General features: G+C 49.2%; 1 protein-coding gene across 2 annotated transcripts; it reads right to left on the bottom strand.

Annotated features, from left to right (window-relative positions):
• Positions 1-1,024: 1,024 nt before the first annotated feature.
• Positions 1,025-7,567, bottom strand: LOC123395406 (adenine phosphoribosyltransferase 1). 2 transcript variants are annotated; one of them, XM_045090393.1, is made up of 6 exons: positions 7,296-7,567; positions 6,174-6,284; positions 5,945-6,037; positions 5,689-5,838; positions 1,991-2,049; positions 1,025-1,338 (listed from the first exon to the last, which is right to left on the bottom strand). In XM_045090393.1, the coding sequence occupies exons 1-6, from the start codon at positions 7,363-7,365 to the stop codon at positions 1,276-1,278; spliced, it is 546 nt and encodes a 181-aa protein (XP_044946328.1). In that variant the 5' UTR covers positions 7,366-7,567; the 3' UTR covers positions 1,025-1,275. The 2 variants fall into 2 exon arrangements, with proteins under 2 accessions (XP_044946328.1, XP_044946329.1); XM_045090394.1 differs by lacking the exon at positions 1,025-1,338 and having other exon boundaries at positions 2,038-3,868; positions 7,296-7,554.
• Between the last annotated feature and the right edge of the window lie 14,244 nt (positions 7,568-21,811).

Raw genomic sequence — 21,811 nt, 5'->3', positions numbered from 1 at the left:
GGATATATAGAAGCCCCGGTGCCATCTAAGCAAAGATGTATCAGGACTTGACCAAATCATAGCAACCTAAAAAGTATGCAGGCACCAATGTCAAGATAATATTTCTTCTTCAGACAGGACTTGATAGTAGTTACACTGCCCCTATCCCCAGAAACCACAGAAGAATTTTAGCACTCATGAGTTAATGCCAGGCAAAAGAAGTCAAAGTAAACAGATGAAACTTTCAAAGAAAATGAAACAAATTAGAAGTCAGAGATTATACATATTAGCTCAATGCCAAAAGGCGATCATGAAACTATTCTCTGAAACCATAAAAAACTTGGAAGTCAAACAATACTCTGGCATCTTCTATTGGGACATCAAAGAAGGAAGCATCAGAATTAGTTCACAAATTGTTGACTAAGGCTGCGAGGCACACCCTACCAAAACATTTTGGCCCTATATTTTCAAGTTTCAGCTTTGAAAAGCATAGCTCGGTTAAGGCAATATTGCTACTTGATTTACAAAAGTAGACCATTATACATGCTGAGAGAGAAATGAAATTTCGACTGGCTTCAAAACTACTGAAGTTCACATATCCTTTAAAGCTACTTTCTCAGTTAGGTAGGACAGTTCAATTATAGCATAATGGTAACCCAAAATTTTCAAACAAGATGAGAATTATAGTTCGCAAAGATTCAAGATCCTGATCGACCTGAGCAACTACTTTTTATTCAGAAGTGCAATTCTGCCTAGGGACTTTCCAACCAAATAAGTAGGTAAGATCAACCGCATGGCATGGCCAGATGCAACTCATAACTTGACCAACACATCAAAGTACAAAAGCATAATCATAACCCAACATGGCCAATGGTCATGGAAGAAACTCGTCCATGAGCGTACCAAGTACAGACAACACAAAAATCTCAGATAATGCAGGAGATCTGCATACATCAACAAAAAATGGTTCGGCAATTTTCAGTCATGACAAGCACCAACAAAGCACGGAAGTAAATAATGCTAGCAAGTAGCAACAGAAACAAACTTCAATACAGACTATCCTTCATTGACATGAATAATTTGCACTGTTTTTGACAGAAATAAGCCACGTATTACAGGGAACAACAATCAAGTCTGCATTCCCAAACAGTTCCAGGAGGACAAATTTAAAGATGGAACTTTTATTGAGCAGCTCCAGATAGGAACTAGCTAAGATTGTAACAGATATCTTTGCTGCTTCCAGTATAGTTCCAGAAGGGAAACATCATTGGAACAACTCAAGAGTCACAACTTGTTTCATACTGATTCGTCTGCCTGCACAAGGACAAAAACTGGCAAGTCCCCCAACTTGTCCCGGCCCTGAAATACATGCCTTGGTTAGGACATACATGCAAAAGGAAACATCATTGGAACAAAGCGAAGTTCTCGTGATATCTAACTGGAACTCGGTTTTGCTCATAGATGATGATTATGATTCATTAAGCTGCAAAATTCATGACCTTAGGCAGTTAATCAATTATTATTTCAAAAACTGCAGAAAAGCTTAGTCTAAGTGTTTTGCTGGTCAACTTCTGGTTATAGCTTGCACATATTTCCTTCCTTGTAGCTAGCCTCAAGTCATAAGGTGCATTCTCAATCTGCTTATATCAATGGCAGTGTGCATGAACTAGGCATTCTGTTATCCAACTGCACGAGAATAAAAGCAGATAAAGCTTTACTGGTGAAACTGTCTAATCCTAGTATATTTAGGTGGATAACAAGTGGTATAATCCTTGACAAAACCACATCACAGTGAAGTTCTTCCTTTATTCAAGCAACTAGTTCTCATAGTTGCATGCGTTAACTACATTGGAAGCAAACCTCACCACTATTACTTATCGAAAGCTAACCAAACAAAAAATATATATGAATGGAAAACCCTAATAAGAGCATGACAATGATTCCAACGATCACGTATGAACAATGTTTTGTTCACCTAAACAGGGAGATATGCATTGGAAGTCAAATGTACCTTCAACTCTGGCAGTTCAATAACACAAGCACACTCAACCACCTTTGCTCCAACACGCTCTACAACATAGAAGGACATAATTAAGATTAATAAATCGCCATACGATAAACAATACGAAAGAAATGTACTAAGTTTTGGGTGCAAATAACCTTTAGGGTACCCTCTAACACTCTTTAGTTCAAACAAATGAACTAGTTTTCCGGAAGTGATGTCAGCACCCTAAGGGTCACCAATTCACACCTCTAAGAGCATCTCCAATAGCAGCCCTATTTTTGGGCACGAGGCATTTTTAGGGCAAAAAAACAGCCTCCAACAGCTGCCCAATTGCAAATTGGGCAGCCCTAAAGAAACAGCACAAAGTGCTGCAAATATACAGCACTTCGGTTGCTGCCGTAAAACCAAAACGGCCTCCAGCCATGACCCAGACCATCTTCCCCACGCTCAGGCACACACCTGTGCCGCCGCCTGCAGATCCGCGGCTGCCGCACCCTGCCACTGCCGGATCCACTCGCCCGCCGCACAGCGCGGCCGCCGGACCGACAAATCGTGCTGCCGCCTCCCATTCCCGCCCAAAGCTCAATTTCCCAAAGATTAAGTCTCGGATGGATCCGGGGCTCGTCGGGCCGCCGGTGACATCGAGTCGAGCCCGATCTAACCGGCTATCCGCATTGTTGTCGACGAGCAGGACAACATCAGAGAGAGCGACGATGAGGCCATGAGGGCATTTGTTAGGGCACAGCCAGAGTATGTGCAAGCTGAGATGGAGTTTTACAAGAACTCTGGAAGAGGGACGCCAAGAAGCAAAAGAACAACGACAAGGCAAGGCCTTCGTCATCACAGGGCAAGAAGAAGAATATAGGAGCCTCTGGTGTGGTCGATGTTGATTACAACGGCAGGAGTGATGGGTCCAATGATATCGACTAGGAGAATCTGTAGTGTTCGTAGTTTGCTTGCCATAGTTTAAGTTGGTAGTTTAAGTGGCATGTAGTATTTGAACTATGTTTGTAGTTTGCATGTTCAAACTTCGGCCGAACTTTGTTTTAAATATGATACTCCCTCCGTCCCAAAATAAGTGTCTCAACTTTGTACTAGCTCTAGTACAAAGTTGTACTAAACTTGAGACAGTTATTTTGGGACGGAGGGAGTATATGGTAGTTCAAATGTTAGTTCAAAACAAAATTGGTTTTGTTGATCTTGGTGCTCTATTTTAGGGCAGCTGTTTGCGACGGCGCCTCATCGTGACGAAATTTTGCGCCAAAATTTTATTACAACACCCTGTTTTCGTGCCCAAAAATAGGGCTGTTATTGGAGATGCACTAATATAAGCATAATTGGACTGCATAACGTGCAGAACTTGGCAGGTATGTTACCATTTGAAAGTGCATTCCACCCCAGTGGGGTTTGGTAATAAATGACAAGCCATCAAGGGGCTAATAATTTTCATCAGTGAAAGCTCAGATTTAGTACCACGAAAGTGAAGTTTAGCGATATTACGAATCCCCAAACTAAAAAGTTAAAAGACAGCAAAACCAAAAGAACAAAAGTTTTTCCTAGGCTTAAGTGATCAAGCTTACATTGGGCGTATATATGTAAGTCGTACTGTTAAGGGGGGTTCCATGGAACGCTCATGAAATAGCTCAATGCACATTACTTGAACCTTGTCACCCAAAGACAAAATTATTGCCTATATGCAAACCAAATCTATGCGAGCAAGAGTATTTGGGTTGGAGCCAGACAAATGCATCTGACCCTAGGCATACCTGCACTACCTCGAGAAGCCTTTGTGGCTACCTATTGGGCATCCAGAGTGTCCAGGTGAGAAGCAGTTGCTCAATTGTGCGTGGTAGCTGCCACGTCGGCCAAAGTGGTTGTTGGTTACTGAATCAAGAGCGCCGGATCCGAGTTGGAATGTCAAGTTTTTTGCAAAAAAAAAAAAAAACCAACGGCTAGTTTTTTAGAAGGCGCTATTTAAATACTTTTGGTACATATGCACAGATGTGGACATTTAAGTTGTGAATGATTTTGTTTTCTCTTTACTTCGGATCAAAGTTCAAAGATGTCAACAAGAGAGGAGGGGTGAATAGGCAACTACCAAATTTTATTCCAAATTGGATATTTTCTTCAAAAGTTAAACTTTTCAAATAATTGCAGAATCAAAAGGTTCTCTAACGCAAAGCTAGGTGGAATAAAATATATGAGCTAAGCAACTACAAGCACAAGCAACCAAAGCAACTAGCTAGTAAAGTAGGCGAAAAGAGTAAACCAACGAGACAACAATTTGTCGCTGAAGTTTGGATCCATGGGGGATCTTACGTGTTGAGTTGTCTGAAAACAAAGGTCTCTCTCTCATCTCCAAGAGAAATATGTTTGATAAATCTTTGGAGATGAACTCGATGCTTTTCTCTGTAGATTTCAAATCTCAAACATATCTTTGGTCTTCCTCTAGGTACTTCAAGAGAGGTGGGAGACCACTTGAGGATGAGGAACCAGGAATATGGTTGGTAAAAAGTTCCACGTGGTTGGCAGCTATCTCAAGTTTGGGGTGGAGGTCATATATCTTGCAAGTTGTAAGTCAAATCTCAAATGAACCTTGATTAACAAGGTTTTCCATTTACTCAATTGTGCGTGGTAGCTGCCACGTTGGCCAAAGTTTGGATCCATGGGGGATCTTACGTGTTTAGTTGACCGAAAACAAAGGTCTCTCTCTCTCCCTCTCTCCCTCTCTCTCTCCCCCTCCCCCTCCCCCTCCCCCTCGCCCTCTCTCTCGCGCTCTCTCTCTCCCTCGCGCTCCCTCTCTCGCTCTCTCTCCCTCGCCCTCGCCCTCTCCCTCTCCCTCTCCCTCTCCCTCCCTCCCTCGCCCTCCCTCGCCCTCTCCCTCGCCCTCTCTCTCTCGCTCCCTCTCTCTCGCTCCCTCCCTCTCCCTCGCCCTCGCCCTCTCCCGCCCCCTCTCTCGCTCCCTCTCCCTCTCCCCCCCTCTCTCCCTCTCCCTCTCCCTCTCCCTCTCCCTCTCCCTCTCCCTCTCCCTCTCCCTCTCCCTCTCCCTCTCCCTCTCCCTCTCTCCTCTCCCTCTCCCTCTCCCTCTCCCTCTCCTCTCCCTCTCCCTCTCCCTCTCCCTCTCCCTCTCCCTCTCCCTCTCCCTCTCTCTCTCTCTCTCTCTCTCTCTCTCTCTCTCTCTCGTAAACCAACGAGACAACAATTTGTCGCCGAAGTTTGGATCCATGGGGGTTCTTACATGTTGAGTTGTCCGAAAACAAATGTCTCTCTCTCGTAAACCAACGAGACAACAATTTGTCGCCGAAGTTTGGATCCATGGGGGGAACTTACTTGTTGAGTTGTCCGAAAACAAAGCCCTCCCTCCCTCCCTCCCTCCCTCTCATCTCCAAGAGAAATATGTTTGATGAATCTTTGGAGATGAACTCGATGCTTTTCTCTGTAGATTTCAAATCTCAAACATATCTGTGGTCTTCCTCTCAAGGATTATCACTAGGTACTTCAAGAGAGGTGGGAGACTACTTGAGGATGAGGAACCAGGAATATGGTTGGCAAAAAGTTCCATGTGGTTGGGGTGGAGGTCATATATTTTGCAACTTGTAAGTCAAATCTCAAATGAACCTTGATTAACAAGGTTTTCCATTTACGCATTTAAGATATTTCTACACAGGAACAAAGCACGTTATGAACTGAATATAGAAGCTCACCAATAAGTTTGGCAGCGGCACAAAGGGTTCCCCCTGTGGCAATTAGATCATCCACAATAAGGACCCGGTCATTGGGCTGCACAGCTCCTACGTGCATTTCGATTTTGTCAGTGCCATATTCCAGAGAATATTCTTCCGATATCACCTCACCTAGTATAAATATGCAACATTATTAGCTAATGTATCCAGTTCGAGACCTGAAGTATACCTATTCAATAAAAGCAGCTGCCGCATATTAAGCACTGAAAGAACATACCAGGTAGTTTTTTCGGCTTCCTTATTGGAACAAACTTCGCACCTATGGCTAATGCAATAGGGGGGCCAAAAATGAATCCTCTGGCTTCAACACCTGATAATAATAGCAACAAATATGATAAATTAACACCAGAGAAAATAAGAACCAAAATCTTATTTAAAGTTTTGGCTTTTTTATAAATAATAAGAACATTTAATACAAAAAGGCACTCTGCTTAATATCACATTACCAGCAACTACAGTTATGCTTTTGTCCTTGTACCGCTCCACAAAGAGGTCTGTGGTGTCACGGAATGCCTGTGGATCGAGAAGCAAGGTTGTGATGTCCTGAAACAAAATCCCTGCACGAAGAAACAGGATACATGATTAAATAAAGCAATTCCTTACATGTAACAATCTAGAGCACGCATGGTCCTGCATTCCTGCTCTAAAGGTACACTTGCCATTTACCAACAACACAACGCCACACAAACCAATAGTTCACATGTGGGTGTGACCATCATTACAGGAAAATCAGGGTGTGAACATAGGCTAATTCCTACCGGCAGAATTAATTCCCTGCGGCACAATCCAAGTCTCTGTTCACTAGCCTATAAATGATAAGCAATTGTATAAATTTACTATTAATAAATCTGAAGTAGTTTGCTACTCGTATCTAGACAAATAAGTATTATACAAGTAATATGGATCGGAGGGAGTACTTTGCTTAGCTTCCTACACAAGCTGTTACTGCTGTTGGCAAATGGGAATGGCAATTGACACATCCTGCGTGTAAGGACTATTGGTTTACCATAAAAACTCACAGAAAATTCTTACTTCGTTTACCGCAGCAGCCATATGCACAACACCAATTTACACACTTAAGTTAGTTCTGGTCTATACATCTTGAGAGCTGAAGTTTACCTCACCAAACTTACACGTTCCCTTGACTAAAATGCAGCTGCCGTTTCATTCGGTGCCATGATTTTGGTACGATTTTATTTTCTCCAACGCTGGCTCAGTTATTTAGCCAACACCTGATGGGCCAATTAGCCCACCTGGCTACTGGTCATACTAAAAATTTAGCGTGGTTTGCATCTCTGCATCTGGGGGAAAATACACTAAACTGGCATCCACCCGCTGTTACTCCGTCAAACCTAGGTGGGATAACCACAGGACAAAACCGCATAAACCACAGGAACTAGCATACTTAGGCAACTTCCTCGACACACTAGGTGACACCGTGACAGCCCGCCGCCGCCGCCGCCGCCAATGGGCATCGACCAGATCGACCCACCCACCCGAGCGAGCAAGTGAACAGCTAGGGGTTCTAGAGAGGGGAGCGGGAAAAGGCATCGACAACGTGCGCTCACCTGGCTTGGGGAAGTTGGGGATGGCGCGGATGCTGGACGCGATCCGCTCCACGCGCCCGTCGGATGCCATCGCGACCGCCGCCGACCCTCGCCGGCGCCGAAGCCGCACGCCTGTGCCTCCGGGGGATCCGAACCGCAGCGCGACCGAGCTCGGCGAGCGCGCGCCGCCGGGGGGTGTCGGAGTCGGAGACGGGGCCGGCGCGGTGGGGCAGTGCGGGATGGGGAGTAAGCGAGAAGGGAGCAAGCCTCTTTAACCAGCTGCGCCCTCGCCGCGGGCGCCGTCAGTTATAACGGCGACAGACCGGGGGAGAGGTCAACCGGAGCTGACACGTGGGTCAATGCTGATGACAGGCCCCACCCGTCATTGTGGTTGGCATTCTCGTTGCGATTGCGTCGGCGTTGTTCTGGGTTTATTTTGAGATTCGCGGGGTGGCGGGCCCGAGTGGGGCGCGAGGTTCATGCGGCCTCCACCAACCGGGAACGGCTTCGATATGTGGGCCCTCAGCGTGGAGGGTTTGTTGGGCTGCTGACGCGTGGGCCCGCCGCTTCCCAGACGACCGGTGCGAGTGCGACGGCCTTTCTCTTGCCGTCTTGGGTAAAGGAGATATTTCTGGATTTTTGCAATGGTAAATAAATGCACAACTGATGCTTACGATTCTGTTTGAAACTATAATAGATTATGATAATTTAAATTATAAAGATTAATTATATAATCTGATTAATAAAAATAATCTAAGTGGGTATGTTTGAAGGTTAAATTATATAAACTGTAATCCAGCGGATATTCAATTTGGCTCTAGGGAGCATATGCTCCTGCATGTTAAAAATGTATTTTACAGATGTCAAAAAAAATAGATGTGTTCGTCGTCACACTCAAATGACACATGCAAATTTACAGGTCAAAAACTTAAGTATTTTGGCATGTGCAAAATGAACAAATTGAACGTCAAATGTTACACTTGATTTTGTTCTTTTCACCAACGAAGCACCGTTATCCCATATGGCATGACAATTGGCAAGCACACTTGCCACACTAATATGAACATCTACAAAAAATTCAGAATTTTTGAAACGTATTTACTATTTATTTTGATTTTACTGTTCATTAGAGAGTATATGCTCCCCAAAGCCAAAAATCCATGTCCGTAATCCAGGTTTTACATTGCATAATGACATGTGTGCCCTCTGTTTTTTTTAAAGAGGAGGGTGACAGTGGCAGGAATGTAATTATCTTTAACTTTACAAAGGGTAATGGGTCATTAGCAATCTATAATCTGATTTTAGCTAGGGTAGAGTAGATTGTGAGTTTTTAATAATCTCTCCATCTAGTTGTTTATAATCTACACCATAATATGTCCTGTTTGGATACAGAACAGGTTATAAAAACTGGATTATTTAATCTGAGTGGTTCCAAACAGGGCCTAAGAAACAAAGGTAGATCTTCTCAAATCCATGAAGGAGATGAGGTTTTGGGGTAGTCTTTCTTCAAATCCACTAGTGTTAGAACATAATGTTTTCTATGTGGTTTTAGTGATTGATGACAATGCCCTTTGCGGACTAACCATGTGCATTCAGATTTTGAGATTATTAGGTGGCACAAGACGGTTTATTTCTCCTCGATGTTTAAAGAGAAGACCAATATTTTTTGTCGATTTAGATTTGGTGAACTTGAGTCGTAAGAAATCCGTACTATCAAGAGGGGGTCCGCTTTGGAAAGGTTTGGATGAAATCATCAGTTCATCACGTATGCAGTCACTTTGCACCATGCCTTTCTTCCCAACATCTGGAGCTTCTTCCTTGCTTGCTTTAATCTACCCAAAGTTTGATAAGAGGTAGTACGCGCTCGCCAGCGGTGGTACTGCTCTAGTGGTACTACTGTAGTTCACTACTAGTGTCACTTCCGCTTATATTTTGCTCTCTGATGTTGGCAACGAGTAAATTACCAAAAACTAGCACATTTCGCGCAACCGTGTCCAGGAGCTACCACAATACGATTTTGTCCCAAAAACTACCAAAATCAGACTAATCAGTGGTAAAAAAACTACCATGTCAGAAAAGTTGGCGATTTGGTTTGTTTAAATCAGTTTATGACAAGGATGGCTGGTGTGAAAGTGTTGATGTGGCATACTAGTCAAGCCCTGCTTACATTGACCGTTATGTTGACCGTTGTGACATGTGGGCCCAAAATAAAGTTAGCAGAACGGGCAGCTCGAGCAGGAGTTGCTACTCACCGCGCGGCGGCCTGCCCGCCCGGCGGTGCGGCGACCACGCGCGCGGAGGCGGAGCTCGGCAAGGCGGCGGCGCTGCTCCCCCGATCACGCGATGGCAGGATGGCATCCTCCTCCTCCTCGGCTGTGTCCTCGCTCGCGGCGACGCGGGCAGGGTCTTTGCTCTGCTCCTCGTCCAGCGCCACTGCGTCGTTCTTGGAGTCCTCGCCGCCGGAGACACGCTCGTCCAGATCGGACTTGGCATGCGGGTCGTCCACGACCACCGCGGTGACGGCGCTGCCTCGCTCCTGCTCGGCGCCTCCACCATCCTCCTCCGAGCCAGAGTCCTCCTTGCCCATCGTCCCGTCCTCAACCTCGGGCTCGCGTGGCGGCGACGGCGCCTCCTTGTCCCTGGTGACCTCGTACGCGAAAGACGAGCGCGTGGTGTGATGGTACACCGTGACGGCGGCGGCCTTGTCCCCGTCGTCCGAGCCGACGATGGACGCGGATGAGGTGGACGTGGGGAAGTAGGCCCCGGCGACGCAGAGCGCGACGAGCACCCCACTGATGGCGTAGTAGACGCACGCAGACGCCGCCGCGGACGACGACGCGGCCCCGCCCCCGCGCTTCCCGGCGGCACGAGAGCTCCGTCCCCCCACCCCTGCCATGCCGATGTGGACCACGCGCACGGGGAGCTCGACCTGCCCGCCTGGCCTTGCTCAACGTTGTAGGCGAGGCGAGCCTTGCGGCCCTTCGGCGGCTCGATGCTGCAGGCGAGGCAAGCCCGGTGGCGCGGTGGCCTTCGAGCTCTTTGTTTGCTCTGCGACGAGACGCACATAACCTGTTTGATGTAATGCACGTGATAGTGGAGAGAGGTGGAAGAAGAGGTGTGATGTGTGGGTCCTATCTGTAATAACGGTCAAAGTTAACGGTCAACCTGACATGTGGGCCAGCATTGCCAGAAAAATGGTTAAAAGAGATAAATCGGGCAATTAAGAAGTTTGGTAGTTTTTTACCACAGACTAGGAAAATTTTGGTAGTTTTCCGCACAAAATCGTAAAGTGGTAGCTACTCGACACGGTTGCGCAAAATGTGGTAGTTTTTTGGCAATTTACTCTATTGGCAACGGTAGTAGAGCGGTTGTTATGAGAGGAAGTACCGCTCCTATGATATTGCGTTCATTACACTGCCATGCTTCCTCTGCCCACACGTGCAGATCAGATTCTAAGCGGAAGTACCCCTCCAAGAGAGCGGTATTACTGCTCCGGCGGTACTACCGTGATTTTCTACTGCTGGAACTACTTCTAATTTTTTGCTCTTTGGTCTGGTTGTTTCTCTGAGCGGAAGTAGGGCAGTAGTCTGGTTGTTTCTCTAAGCGGAAGTAGGGCGGTAGTACCGCTCCGAGCTGTACTATCGTGCTACACCTCCACTCTACCGTTGGTTCTCCCTCTGTGGTAGCACTAAGAGGAAGTTCCGCTGGTGGGAGTAGCAATACCACTCGGGAAGCACTACCGCATCCCTGAGCTCTACAATTACTATAAGTGGAAGTAACTTCCGTGCAAGCGGTAGTACCACTCACCTCAGCGATACTACCGCTTATGCGCGGGCAGAGTGGCTTCACGGCTGGATTCTTCTTCCCGGTATTCTTCCCCAAGTTAACTCACCTTTTCCCCCTGATGGGGTTATGGTCCTAGGGTAGGGTCATAGGCCTGCCCTGTAGGTCCTACCCAAGGACTACCCTTCATAAGGGACAAGGCCCTTAGTCAGTTCCGACTGAACTAAGAAGTTCCCATCATCCAGTCAGTGACAGACCCTCAACCATCCAGTCGGAGACGAGCATTCGGAGCATATCATACTAACCGACTGGATTCCACTCTGTGCATCGTAACCCCCCTGGGGGGAAACGGTCATACGTTTCCAGACGCCTTTATTAGCATTTAAGACGTACGTTACCTGTAACGTAGGCATTTATTCGCCACTACTCCCCCCCTGTGCACCGAACCGTTGTGGAGGGCAACGCACTCTATATAAGCCACCCTCCTCCACTGGTGCAAGGGTTAGCAACTCATTGTATTCCATATTCCACTCGACAACAAGCTCCCAGAGCACTGAGACGTAGGGCTATTACCTCCACCGCAGAGGGGCCTGAACTCATACAACCTCGCCGTAGCTAAGGCTCTGCCCATCCTTTTCGTACCCTACACATCTACTGTCAGGCTTATACCCACGACAGTTGGCGCCCACCGTGGGGCAGGCGTCTAAGCGACTTCCGGTGAGTTTGCGACTACTTCCTTTCGTCATGTCGTCCGGTGGAGATTCGAGCATGGGTCATCGGATCTTCTTCGGCGCTCTCTCCTTCATCGTCGATGATTCGCCGTGGCTTCGGGATGCTCCTCTCGACGTCGAGGCGCTTCCCCGTCGTGGGGCTACACACTTCCGTGCTGGTGCCCGCAGCATTCTTCTTCTCCAGCAGTCGGCTCCGGTGTCGATCTTCACCACCGTCACGCGCCGCAACAAGCGGTCCCGCCGTCCGCGGCTCCAGCGTTGGGTGCAACACGCCCAGGCGCGCCCGAACGCGTCTTCACAAGTGGCGGTTCTAGAGTCTGTTGTGGTTGCCCCGCTGTCCCAGCACTCGCCCTCGGTTCCGACTGAGTTTCCTTCCGAGTATGCGGGTCGCGGGCCTGCAACAGAAGTACACATGGCCAACTCCCATGAAGATCCCCGTCAAGCTGGCCGGAACGAGCACGAGATCGGCGAAACGTCCGGTGCTCGTCGTCCGCCTCGCCGTTCTGCCAGTCAGCACACTCGGCGGAGCAACGTGGAGTTGTTCCGCACACCCCTCCTCAACTTGGCTGCGGCTGCCAAGATAGCCGATTCCCTCCAGCCGACTGATTCAGAGGCTGGTAGAGGGATCGAGCAAATCCGCGCCTTGTTGCACACGGCGCAGCAGCAGAATTCGGCAGTCTCCCAGTCGCACAACAGGATCCACAATAGTTCTGTTCATGCGAATACGCATCGGTCAGTTCACAGCCCTGGTTCCCAGCAGCGACACAGGGGAGGCAGCCGTTCCATAAATCACGAAGATCGTCGCCGTTCACGCACCCCTCCGCGGGGTGGGCCCTATGGGCCCCGACATCATGATGATCGGCGTTTACTCGGCGACACTTACGACCCCAGGCCCGACGCAAGAGGGCGTATCGCCCAGCGAAGGGTCAACAGGGGCCGAGCCCACCGCGATGGTTACGATATGGACCATCCGAGTGGAAGCAGGACCATCGTGTCTGGTCCCGAGTGTTTCAGTCGAGCCATCCGTTCGGCTGACATCCCGCCCAACTTCCGATTGGCGACGGGAATCATCAAGTTTACAGGAGATTCCAAGCCAGAAACATGGCTGGATGACTACCGAGTGGCAGTCCAGATCGGAGGAGGGGACGACCATGTTATTGGGGAACGTCGCATGGGAAACAAAAAATTTCCTACGCGCACGAAGACCTATCATGGTGATGTCCATCTACGAGAGGGGATGAGTGATCTACGTACCCTTGTAGATCGTACAGCAGAAGCGTTAGTGAACGCGGTTGATGTAGTGGAACGTCCTCACGTCCCTCGATCCGCCCCGCGAACAATCCCGCGATCAGTCCCACGATCTAGTACCGAACGGACGGCACCTCCGCGTTCAGCACACGTACAGCTCGACGATGATCTCGGCCTTCTTGATCCAGCAAGAGAGACGGAGAGGTAGAAGAGTTCTCCGGCAGCGTGATGGCGCTCCGGAGGTTGGTGATGACCTTTTCTCAGCAGGGCTCCGCCCGAGCTCCGCAGAAACGCGATCTAGAGGAAAAACCGTGGAGGTATGTGGTCGGGCTGCCGTGGAAAAGTCGTCTCAAATCAGCCCCAATACCTCCGTATATATAGGTGGGAGGGAGGGGACCTTGCCTTGGGGCTCAAGGAGCCCCAAGGGGGTCGGCCGAGTCCAAGGGGGGAAGGCTCCCCCGCCCCCAAACCGAGTTGGACTTGGTTTGGTGGGTGGGAGTCCTTCCCTTCCTTCCCACCTCCCTTTTTTTTCTTTCTCTTTGATTTTTCTTTGTATGGCGCATAGGGCCCTTTTGGGCTGTCCCACCAGCCCACTAAGGGCTGGTGCGCCACCCTTATGGCCTATGGGCTTCCCCGGGGTGGGTTGCCGCCCAGGTGAACTCCCGGAACCCATTCGTCATTCCCGGTACATTCCCGGTAACTCCGAAAACCTTCCGGTAATCAAATGAGGTCATCCTATATATCAATCTTCGTTTCCGGACTATTCCGGAAACCCTCGTGACGTCCGTGATCTCATCCGGGACTCCGAACAACATTCGGTAACCAACCATATAACTCAAATACGCATAAAACAACGTCGAACCTTAAGTGTGCAGACCCTGCGGGTTCGAGAACTATGCAGACATGACCCGAGAGACTCCTCGGTCAATATCCTATAGCGGGACCTGGATGCCCATATTGGATCCTACATATTCTACGAAGATCTTATCGTTTGAACCTCAGTGCCAAGGATTCATATAATCCCGTATGTCATTCCCTTTGTCCTTCGGTATGTTACTTGCCCGAGATTCGATCGTCAGTATCCGTATACCTATTTCAATCTCATTTACCGGCAAGTCTCTTTACTCATTCCGTAATACAAGATCCCGCAACTTACACTAAGTTACATTGCTTGCAAGGCTTGTGTGTGATGTTGTATTACCGAGTGGGCCCCGAGATACCTCTCCGTCACACGGAGTGACAAATCCCAGTCTTGATCCATACTAACTCAACTAACACCTTCGGAGATACCTATAGAGCATCTTTATATTCACCCAGTTACGTTGCGGAGTTTGATACACACAAAGCATTCCTTCGGTGTCAGTGAGTTATATGAGCTCATGGTCATAGGAATAAATATTTGACATGCAGAAAACAGTAGCAACAAAATGACACGATCAACATGCTACGTCTATTAGTTTGGGTCTAGTCCATCACGTGATTCTCCTAATGACGTGATCCAGTTATCAAGCAACAACACCTTGTTCATAATCAGAAGACACTGACTATCTTTGATCAACTGGCTAGCTAACTAGAGGCTTGCTAGGGACGGTGTTTTGTCTATGTATCCACACATGTAAATGAGTCTTCATTCAATACAATTATAGCATGGATAATAAACGATTATCTTGATACAGGAATTATAATAATAACTATATTTATTATTGCCTCTAGGGCATAATTCCAACACATGTCGCCATGAAGCACCTCCCTGTGATGCTCGACGGCTCGGCGCGGGCGTGGCTAAACCAGTTGCCCCCCTCAAGCATCTACAGTTGGGCAGATCTGGCCCGAGTGTTCATCAGGACCTTCAAAGGGGCGTGCAAGCACCCTGCGGGCCTCGTGGAGCTCCAGCATTGCGTCCAGAAGCAGAATGAGCCCCTGCGTGACTTCATTCAGCGTTGGACAACTCTCTACCACACGGTGGAGAACGTCACCGAGCATCAAGCAGTCTGCGCTTTCAAGGCAGGCGTGCGGTACAGGGATCTGTACCTAAAGTTTGGCCGAACAGGTGACATCTCCATGAGCAAGATGATGGAGATAGCAACACGCTATGCAAATGGTGAAGAAGAGGACCGCATCCGAAGCGGCAAGCACAAGACAGTCGGTGATGGAGACGGGAGTAACACTCGGAAGCAAAAGCAGAAAGCTCCGTCCACTCCGCAGGCAGAAGCTGCAACCGTGACCAATACCAAGTTCAAGGGCAAAGGGAAGGCGCAGTTTACCCCCAAGAAGAAGCAGTTCAATAATCCCATCCTGGACCAGCCATGTCCGGTTCATACGAAGATGGACGAAGAAGGCAACCCCATATATCCAAAGCATACCACTCGACAGTGTCGCCTCCTGATCCAGGGGTTCGGCGAAGGGCAACCGAGTGAAAAGGACAACGAACAGGATGAGGAGGATAAGGAGGATCCGTTCCCCCAAGTCCATGCAACACTCATGATTTTTGCTGATGTTGAGAGCAAGAGTCGACTGAAGCTGGTGAACAGGGAGGTGAACATGGCCACCCCTACCAACCCCAAGTTCCTCAAATGGTCTCAGACCGCGATCACCTTCGACCAGCCGGATCATCCAGCACACGTACCCACCCCAGGGAGACAGGCTCTGGTCGTCGACCCGGTGGTGGAAGGAGTCCGACTGCGCAAAGTCCTCATGGATGGCGGCAGCGGTTGAACATCATGTACGGCGACACGCTCAAGGGGATGGGCATCCCGATGTCCAAACTCAGCGAGAGCAACATGCAGTTCCATGGAGTCGTCCCTGGATGGAAGGCCAAGTCACTCGGCCAGATCGCGTTGGACGTCGTTTTCGGCTCCGACAAGAACTTCCGCAAGGAAAAGCTGACGTTCGAAGTGGTGGACTTCCAGAGTGCTTACCATGCAATTCTGGGCCGCCGAGCGTATGCGCGTTTCATGGCCCGTCCATGTTATGTATACCTGAAGCTGAAGATGCCAGGCCCAAAAGGCGTGATCACCATCACGGGCAATCGACAGCGAGCCAAAGAGTGTCTGCAGCAGGGATCAAGAATCGTCGACCAGCAGATGGCCGTCCTCGAGCTCGACGAGTACAAGAAAACAGTCGACCCCGTCGACCTGATGCGCTCGAAGAAGCCAGCTTCAAAGTCTGCATTCCAGTCGAAGGGAGAGACGAAGAAGGTCAGCATCCACCTGACGGACGACACTGCTGCCCCGACGAACATCTCCACCACCCTCGATCCTAAATAGGAAGACGAGCTCACCCAATTCCTCCATGAGAACTGGGACATCTTCGCATGGAAACCCTCTGACATGCCAGGTGTACCCAGGGAGTTGGCTGAGCACCGACTGCATGTGGATCCCACCGCTCGGCCCGTCCGAGAGCACCTACGCCGGTCCGCCGCGCACAAGAGGAAGGCAATCGGGGAGGAGGTGGCCAAGCTGCTGGCAGCCAACTTCATTCGCGAGGTTCACCACTCCGAGTGGCTCGCCAATGTTGTCATGGTGCCCAAGAAGGACAAGTCGCTCCGAATGTGCATCGACTTCAAGCATCTCAATAAGGTCTGCCCGAAAGACCATTTTCCGATCCCCCGCATAGATCAGATTGTCGATTCGACTACGGGTTGCGAGCGTTTGTCATTCCTTGATGCCTACTCGAGCTATCATCAGATCCGTCTGTATGGCCCCGATGAATTAAAAACAGCCTTCATCACCCCATTCGGGGTGCTTCTTCTACATCACTATGCCATTCGGTTTGAAGAATGCAGGAGCTACTTTTATGCGCATGATCCAAAAATGCCTTCTCGACCAGATCGGTCGAAATGTGGAGGCATATATGGATGATATCGTAGTCAAGTCACGCAAAGGTTCCGACCTGCTGACTGACTTGGCAGAAACATTCGCCAACCTTCGTAGGTACGATATCAAGCTCAACCCCGCCAAATGTTCATTCCGCGTTCCCAGCGGAAAGTTACTCGGTTTCTTCGTTTCCGAACGAGGGATCGATGTCAACCCCGAAAAGATCGGGACCATCGGCCGAATGGAGAGGCCGGTCAAAATACACGATGTTCAGCGGCTCACAGGTTGCCTAGCGGCTTTGAGCAGGTTCATCAGTCGACTCGGCGAGAAAGCACTTCCTCTGTACCGACTCATGAAGAAATCAGATACTTTCGAGTGGACAGACGAAGCCCAAGTCGCATTGGACGACCTCAAAGTCCTACTTTCCACCCAGCCGGTTCTTACTGCTCCGCTCAGTAAAGAGCCCCTTCTTCTGTATATCGCGGCTACAAATCAAGCTGTCAGTACTGTTCTTACAGTCGAACGAGAAGAAGAAGACAAAGCACACAAAGTTCAGCGGCCAGTGTACTACGTCTCCGAAGTCCTAACTCCTTCCAAGCAGAGGTATCCCCACTATCAAAAACTTATCTACGGGATTTACATGAGTGCGAAGAAGGTGGCCCATTATTTCCAAGACCACTCGGTGTCTGTCGTTTCTGATGCTTTGTTGTCGGAAATTCTCCACAATCGAGACGCGTCAGGCCGAGTGGCGAAGTGGGCAATAGAGATGCTGTACTGCGATGTCAAGTTCGAGGCCAAGAAAGCTATTAAGTCTCAAGCTCTGGCTGACTTCATAGCAGAATGGGTAGAACAACAGCAACCGACCCACATCTACTCGGCTCATTGGACAATGTTCTTCGATGGGTCCAAGATGTTGAATGGCTCCGACGCTGTCGTTGTGATCATATCCCCAAAGGGCGACAAGCTCAAGTACGTGCTACAGATACACTTTGATTCCTCCAACAACGAGGCAGAGTATGAAGCTCTCTCTACGGATTGCGCATGGCCATCTCACTCGGCGTCCGTCGCCTGATGGTCTACGGCGATTCAGATTTGGTGGTCAATCAAGTGATGAAAGAGTGGGACGTCAGGAACCCCACCATGACCACATATTGCAATGCAGTGAGGAAGCTTGAGAAGAAGTTTGAAGGTCTAGAACTTCACCATGATCCGAGACTGAAGAACCAAGCAGCTGATGAGTTGGCAAAACTCGGATCCACTCGGAGACCAGTCCCGAGTGACGTCTGCCTCGAGCACCTTCACCTTCCCTCAGTCAAAGAAGATCCTTTCACGGAGGAACGAGTACAACCAAAGAGTTCAACAGATCCGACTGAAGTCGATGTACCTGCTGTGGTTCATCTGGTCATGGAGATTCTTGCTGTCATCCCCGATTGGACTGTGCCGTTCATTGCATATATCCTGAGGCAGGAACTACCAGAAGACGAAGTCCAGGCCAGGCAGATAGTCCGCAGGTCGAAGTCATTCACTGTCATTGATGGCCAATTGTACAAGGAAAACGTTTCAGGCGTTCTTCAACGATGCATCTCCCCGGAGGAGGGGCAGCTAATCCTGGAAGAGATTCACTCAGGAACCTGCGGTCATCACGCCTCTTCGAGAGCAATCGTCGCCAAGGCATTCAGGGCTGGTTTCTTCTGGCTGCAGGCAAACGAGATGGCTAAAGATATGGTCGACCGATGTGAGGGCTGTCAGTTCTACTCCAACAAGTCCCACAAGCCGACATCTGCATTGAAGACAATCCCTCTTGTGTGGCCGTTTGCGGTATGGGGATTAGATACAGTCGGTCCATTCAGGACAGGCCAAGGAGGATACACACATCTGTTGGTGGCAGTCGACAAGTTCACAAAATGGATTGAAGCCAAGCCCATCAAGAAGCTCGACACCCTAATAGCCATCAAGTTTGTCAGGGACATCATCTCCAGATTCGGTGTGCCTCACAGCATAATCATGGACAACGGAACGAACTTCGACTCGGACAAATTCAAAGGTTTCTGTGCAAGCCAAGGTATCCGAGTGGATTTTGCTTCCGTAGCACATCCTCAATCCAATGGACAAGCAGAGAGGGCGAATGGACTTATTCTGCAAGGTTTGAAGCCCCGACTCCTGCAAGAGGTGGGACATGCCGCTGGCGCATGGGTCACCGAGTTACCTTCAGTGCTTTGGGGTCTTCGCACAACCCCGAACAGATCTACAGGGCGATCATCGTTCTTCCTCGTTTATGGAGCACAAGCGGTCCTTCCGAGTGACTTGCTTCACAATGCTCCACGAGTCGAACTCTTCTCCGAAGCTGAAGCAGAACAAGCAAGGCAAGATGGAGTGGACCTTCTAGAGGAGGAGCGCGAGATGGCACTGACTCGCTCAACCATTTATCAACAAGATCTGCGGCGCTTTCATGCACGCCATGTCAGGAGTCGCACGTTCCAAGCAGGCGACCCGGTGCTCCGAGTGGATCAGCAGAGACCTCACAAGCTGGCTCCTGCCTGGGAAGGACCCTTCATCATCTCCAAGGTGTTGAACAACGGAGCATACAGACTCTACAACATCGACAGGGAGACAGACGAGCCGCGAGCATGGAACGGAGATCTCCTGAAGTGCTTCTACACGTGACCGTCGACTGAAGCATCGTAAAGAACAAGTATTGATGAAATAATATAAAGCAGATTGAGCTTTTGCAGATTCAGAATTCGTCCGTGATCACAGACTCCGGTCTAAAAAAACTTAGCTGCGATCCAGAATCGCCTAAGTTCTAACTTTCTCCGAGTGTGCACTAAACGTCGCACTCGGGGACTTAGCTGCGATCCAGAATCGCCTAAGTTCTAACTTTCTCCGAGTGTGCACTAAACGTCGCACTCGGGGACTTAGCTACGATCCAGAATCGCCTAAGTACTAACTTTCTCCGAGTGTGCACTAAACGTCGCACTTGGGGGCTTAGCTGCGATCAAGAATCGTCTAAGTAATAACTTTCTCCGAGTGTGCACTAAACGTCGCACTCGGGGACTTAGCTGCGATCCAGAATCGCCTAAGTTCTAACTTTCTCCGAGTGTGCACTAAACGTCCCACTCGGGGACTTAGCTGCGATCCAGAATCGCCTAAGTTCTAACTTTCTCCGAGTGTGCACTAAACGTCGCACTCGGGGACTTAGCTGCGATCCAGAATCGCCTAAGTTCTAACTTTCTCCGAGTGTGCACTAAACGTCGCACTCGGGGACTTAGCTGCGATCCAGAATCGCCTAAGTACTAACTTTCTCCGAGTGTGCACTAAACGTCGCACTCGGGGGCTTAGCTGCGATCAAGAATTGTCTAAGTAATAACTTTCTCCGTGTGTGCACTAAACGTCGCACTCGGGGACTTAGCTGCGATCCAGAATCGCCTAAGTTCTAACTTTCTCCGAGTGTGCACTAAACGTCGCACTCGGGGACTTAGCTGCGATCCAGAATCGCCTAAGTACTAACTTTCTCCGAGTGTGCACTAAACGTCGCACTCGGGGACTTAGCTGCGATCCAGAATCGCCTAAGTTCTAACTTTCTCCGAGTGTGCACTAAACGTCGCACTCGGGGACTTAGCTGCGATCAAGAATCGCCTAAGTACTAACTTTCTCCGAGTGTGCACTAAACGTCGCACTCGGGGACTTAGCTGCGATCCAGAATTGCCTAAGTTCTAACTTTCTCTGAGTGTGCACTAAACGTCGCACTCGGGGACTTAGCTGCGATCCAGAATCGCCTAAGTTCTAACTTTGTCCGAGTGTGCACTAAAAGTCGCACTCGGGGACTTAGCTGTGATCCAGAATCGCCTAAGTACTAACTTTCTCCGTGTGTGCACTAAACGTCGCACTCGGGGGCTTAGCTGCGATCAAGAATCGCCTAAGTAATAACTTTCTCCGAGTGTGCACTAAACGTCGCACGCGGAGCCTTAGCTGCGATCAAGAATCGCCTAAGTAATAACTTTCTCCGAGTGTGCACTAAACGTCGCACTCGGGGACTTAGCTGCGATCCAGAATCGCCTAAGTTCTAACTTTCTCCGAGTGTGCACTAAACGTCGCACTCGGGGACTTAGCTGCGATCCAGAATCGCCTAAGTACTAACTTTCTCTGAGTGCGCACTAAACATCGCACTCGGGGGCTTAGCTGCGATCAAGAATCGCCTAAGTAATAACTTTCTCCGAGTGTGCACTAAACGTCGCACTCGGGGGCTTAGCTGCGATCAAGAATCGCCTAAGTAATAACTTTCTCCGAGTGTGCACTAAACGTCGCACGCGGAGACTTAGCTGCGATCAAGAATCGCCTAAGTAATAACTTTCTCCGAGTGTGCACTAAACGTCGCACTCGGGGACTTAGCTGCGATCACGAATCGCCTAAGTATTAACTTTCTTCGAGTGTGCACTTAACGTCGCACTCGGGGACTTAGCTACGATCAAGAATCGCCTAAGTACTAACTTTCTTAGAGTGTGCACTATACGTCGCACTCGGGGACTTAGATGCGATCAAGAGTCGCGTAAGTATCAACTTTCTCCGAGCGTGCACTCGGGGGCTTAGCTACGATCCAGAATCGCCTAAATTCATGAGTAGGAGACCCTCATTGAGGCTCATGTGGATGTCAAAACAACTGATAACTACATGACCAACAGATCGCACCGAGTGCGACCTCATAGTCGCACTCGACAACATAGCTACGATCCCGTATCTCCCAAGCATTCTTTGATCTTCGAGTGTGTCCTTCAGATCCACTCGGACACTCATCGGACCCTCATTGAGGCTCATGTGGATGTCAAGACCACTGAAAATTACATGAGTACCAACTCGCTTTGTGTGAGGCCTCTCCGACGCACTCAACGACTTAGCTGCGATCATGAATCGCCTAAGTACTCTATTGCCCTCGAGTGTACCCTACGGATCCACTCGGAGACCC

The sequence above is a fragment of the Hordeum vulgare genome, chromosome 5H (genome assembly GCF_904849725.1).
Source record: "Hordeum vulgare subsp. vulgare chromosome 5H, MorexV3_pseudomolecules_assembly, whole genome shotgun sequence".
Taxonomy (NCBI): Eukaryota; Viridiplantae; Streptophyta; class Magnoliopsida; order Poales; family Poaceae; genus Hordeum; species Hordeum vulgare.
This window is presented reverse-complemented; position numbering and strand designations above follow the sequence as displayed.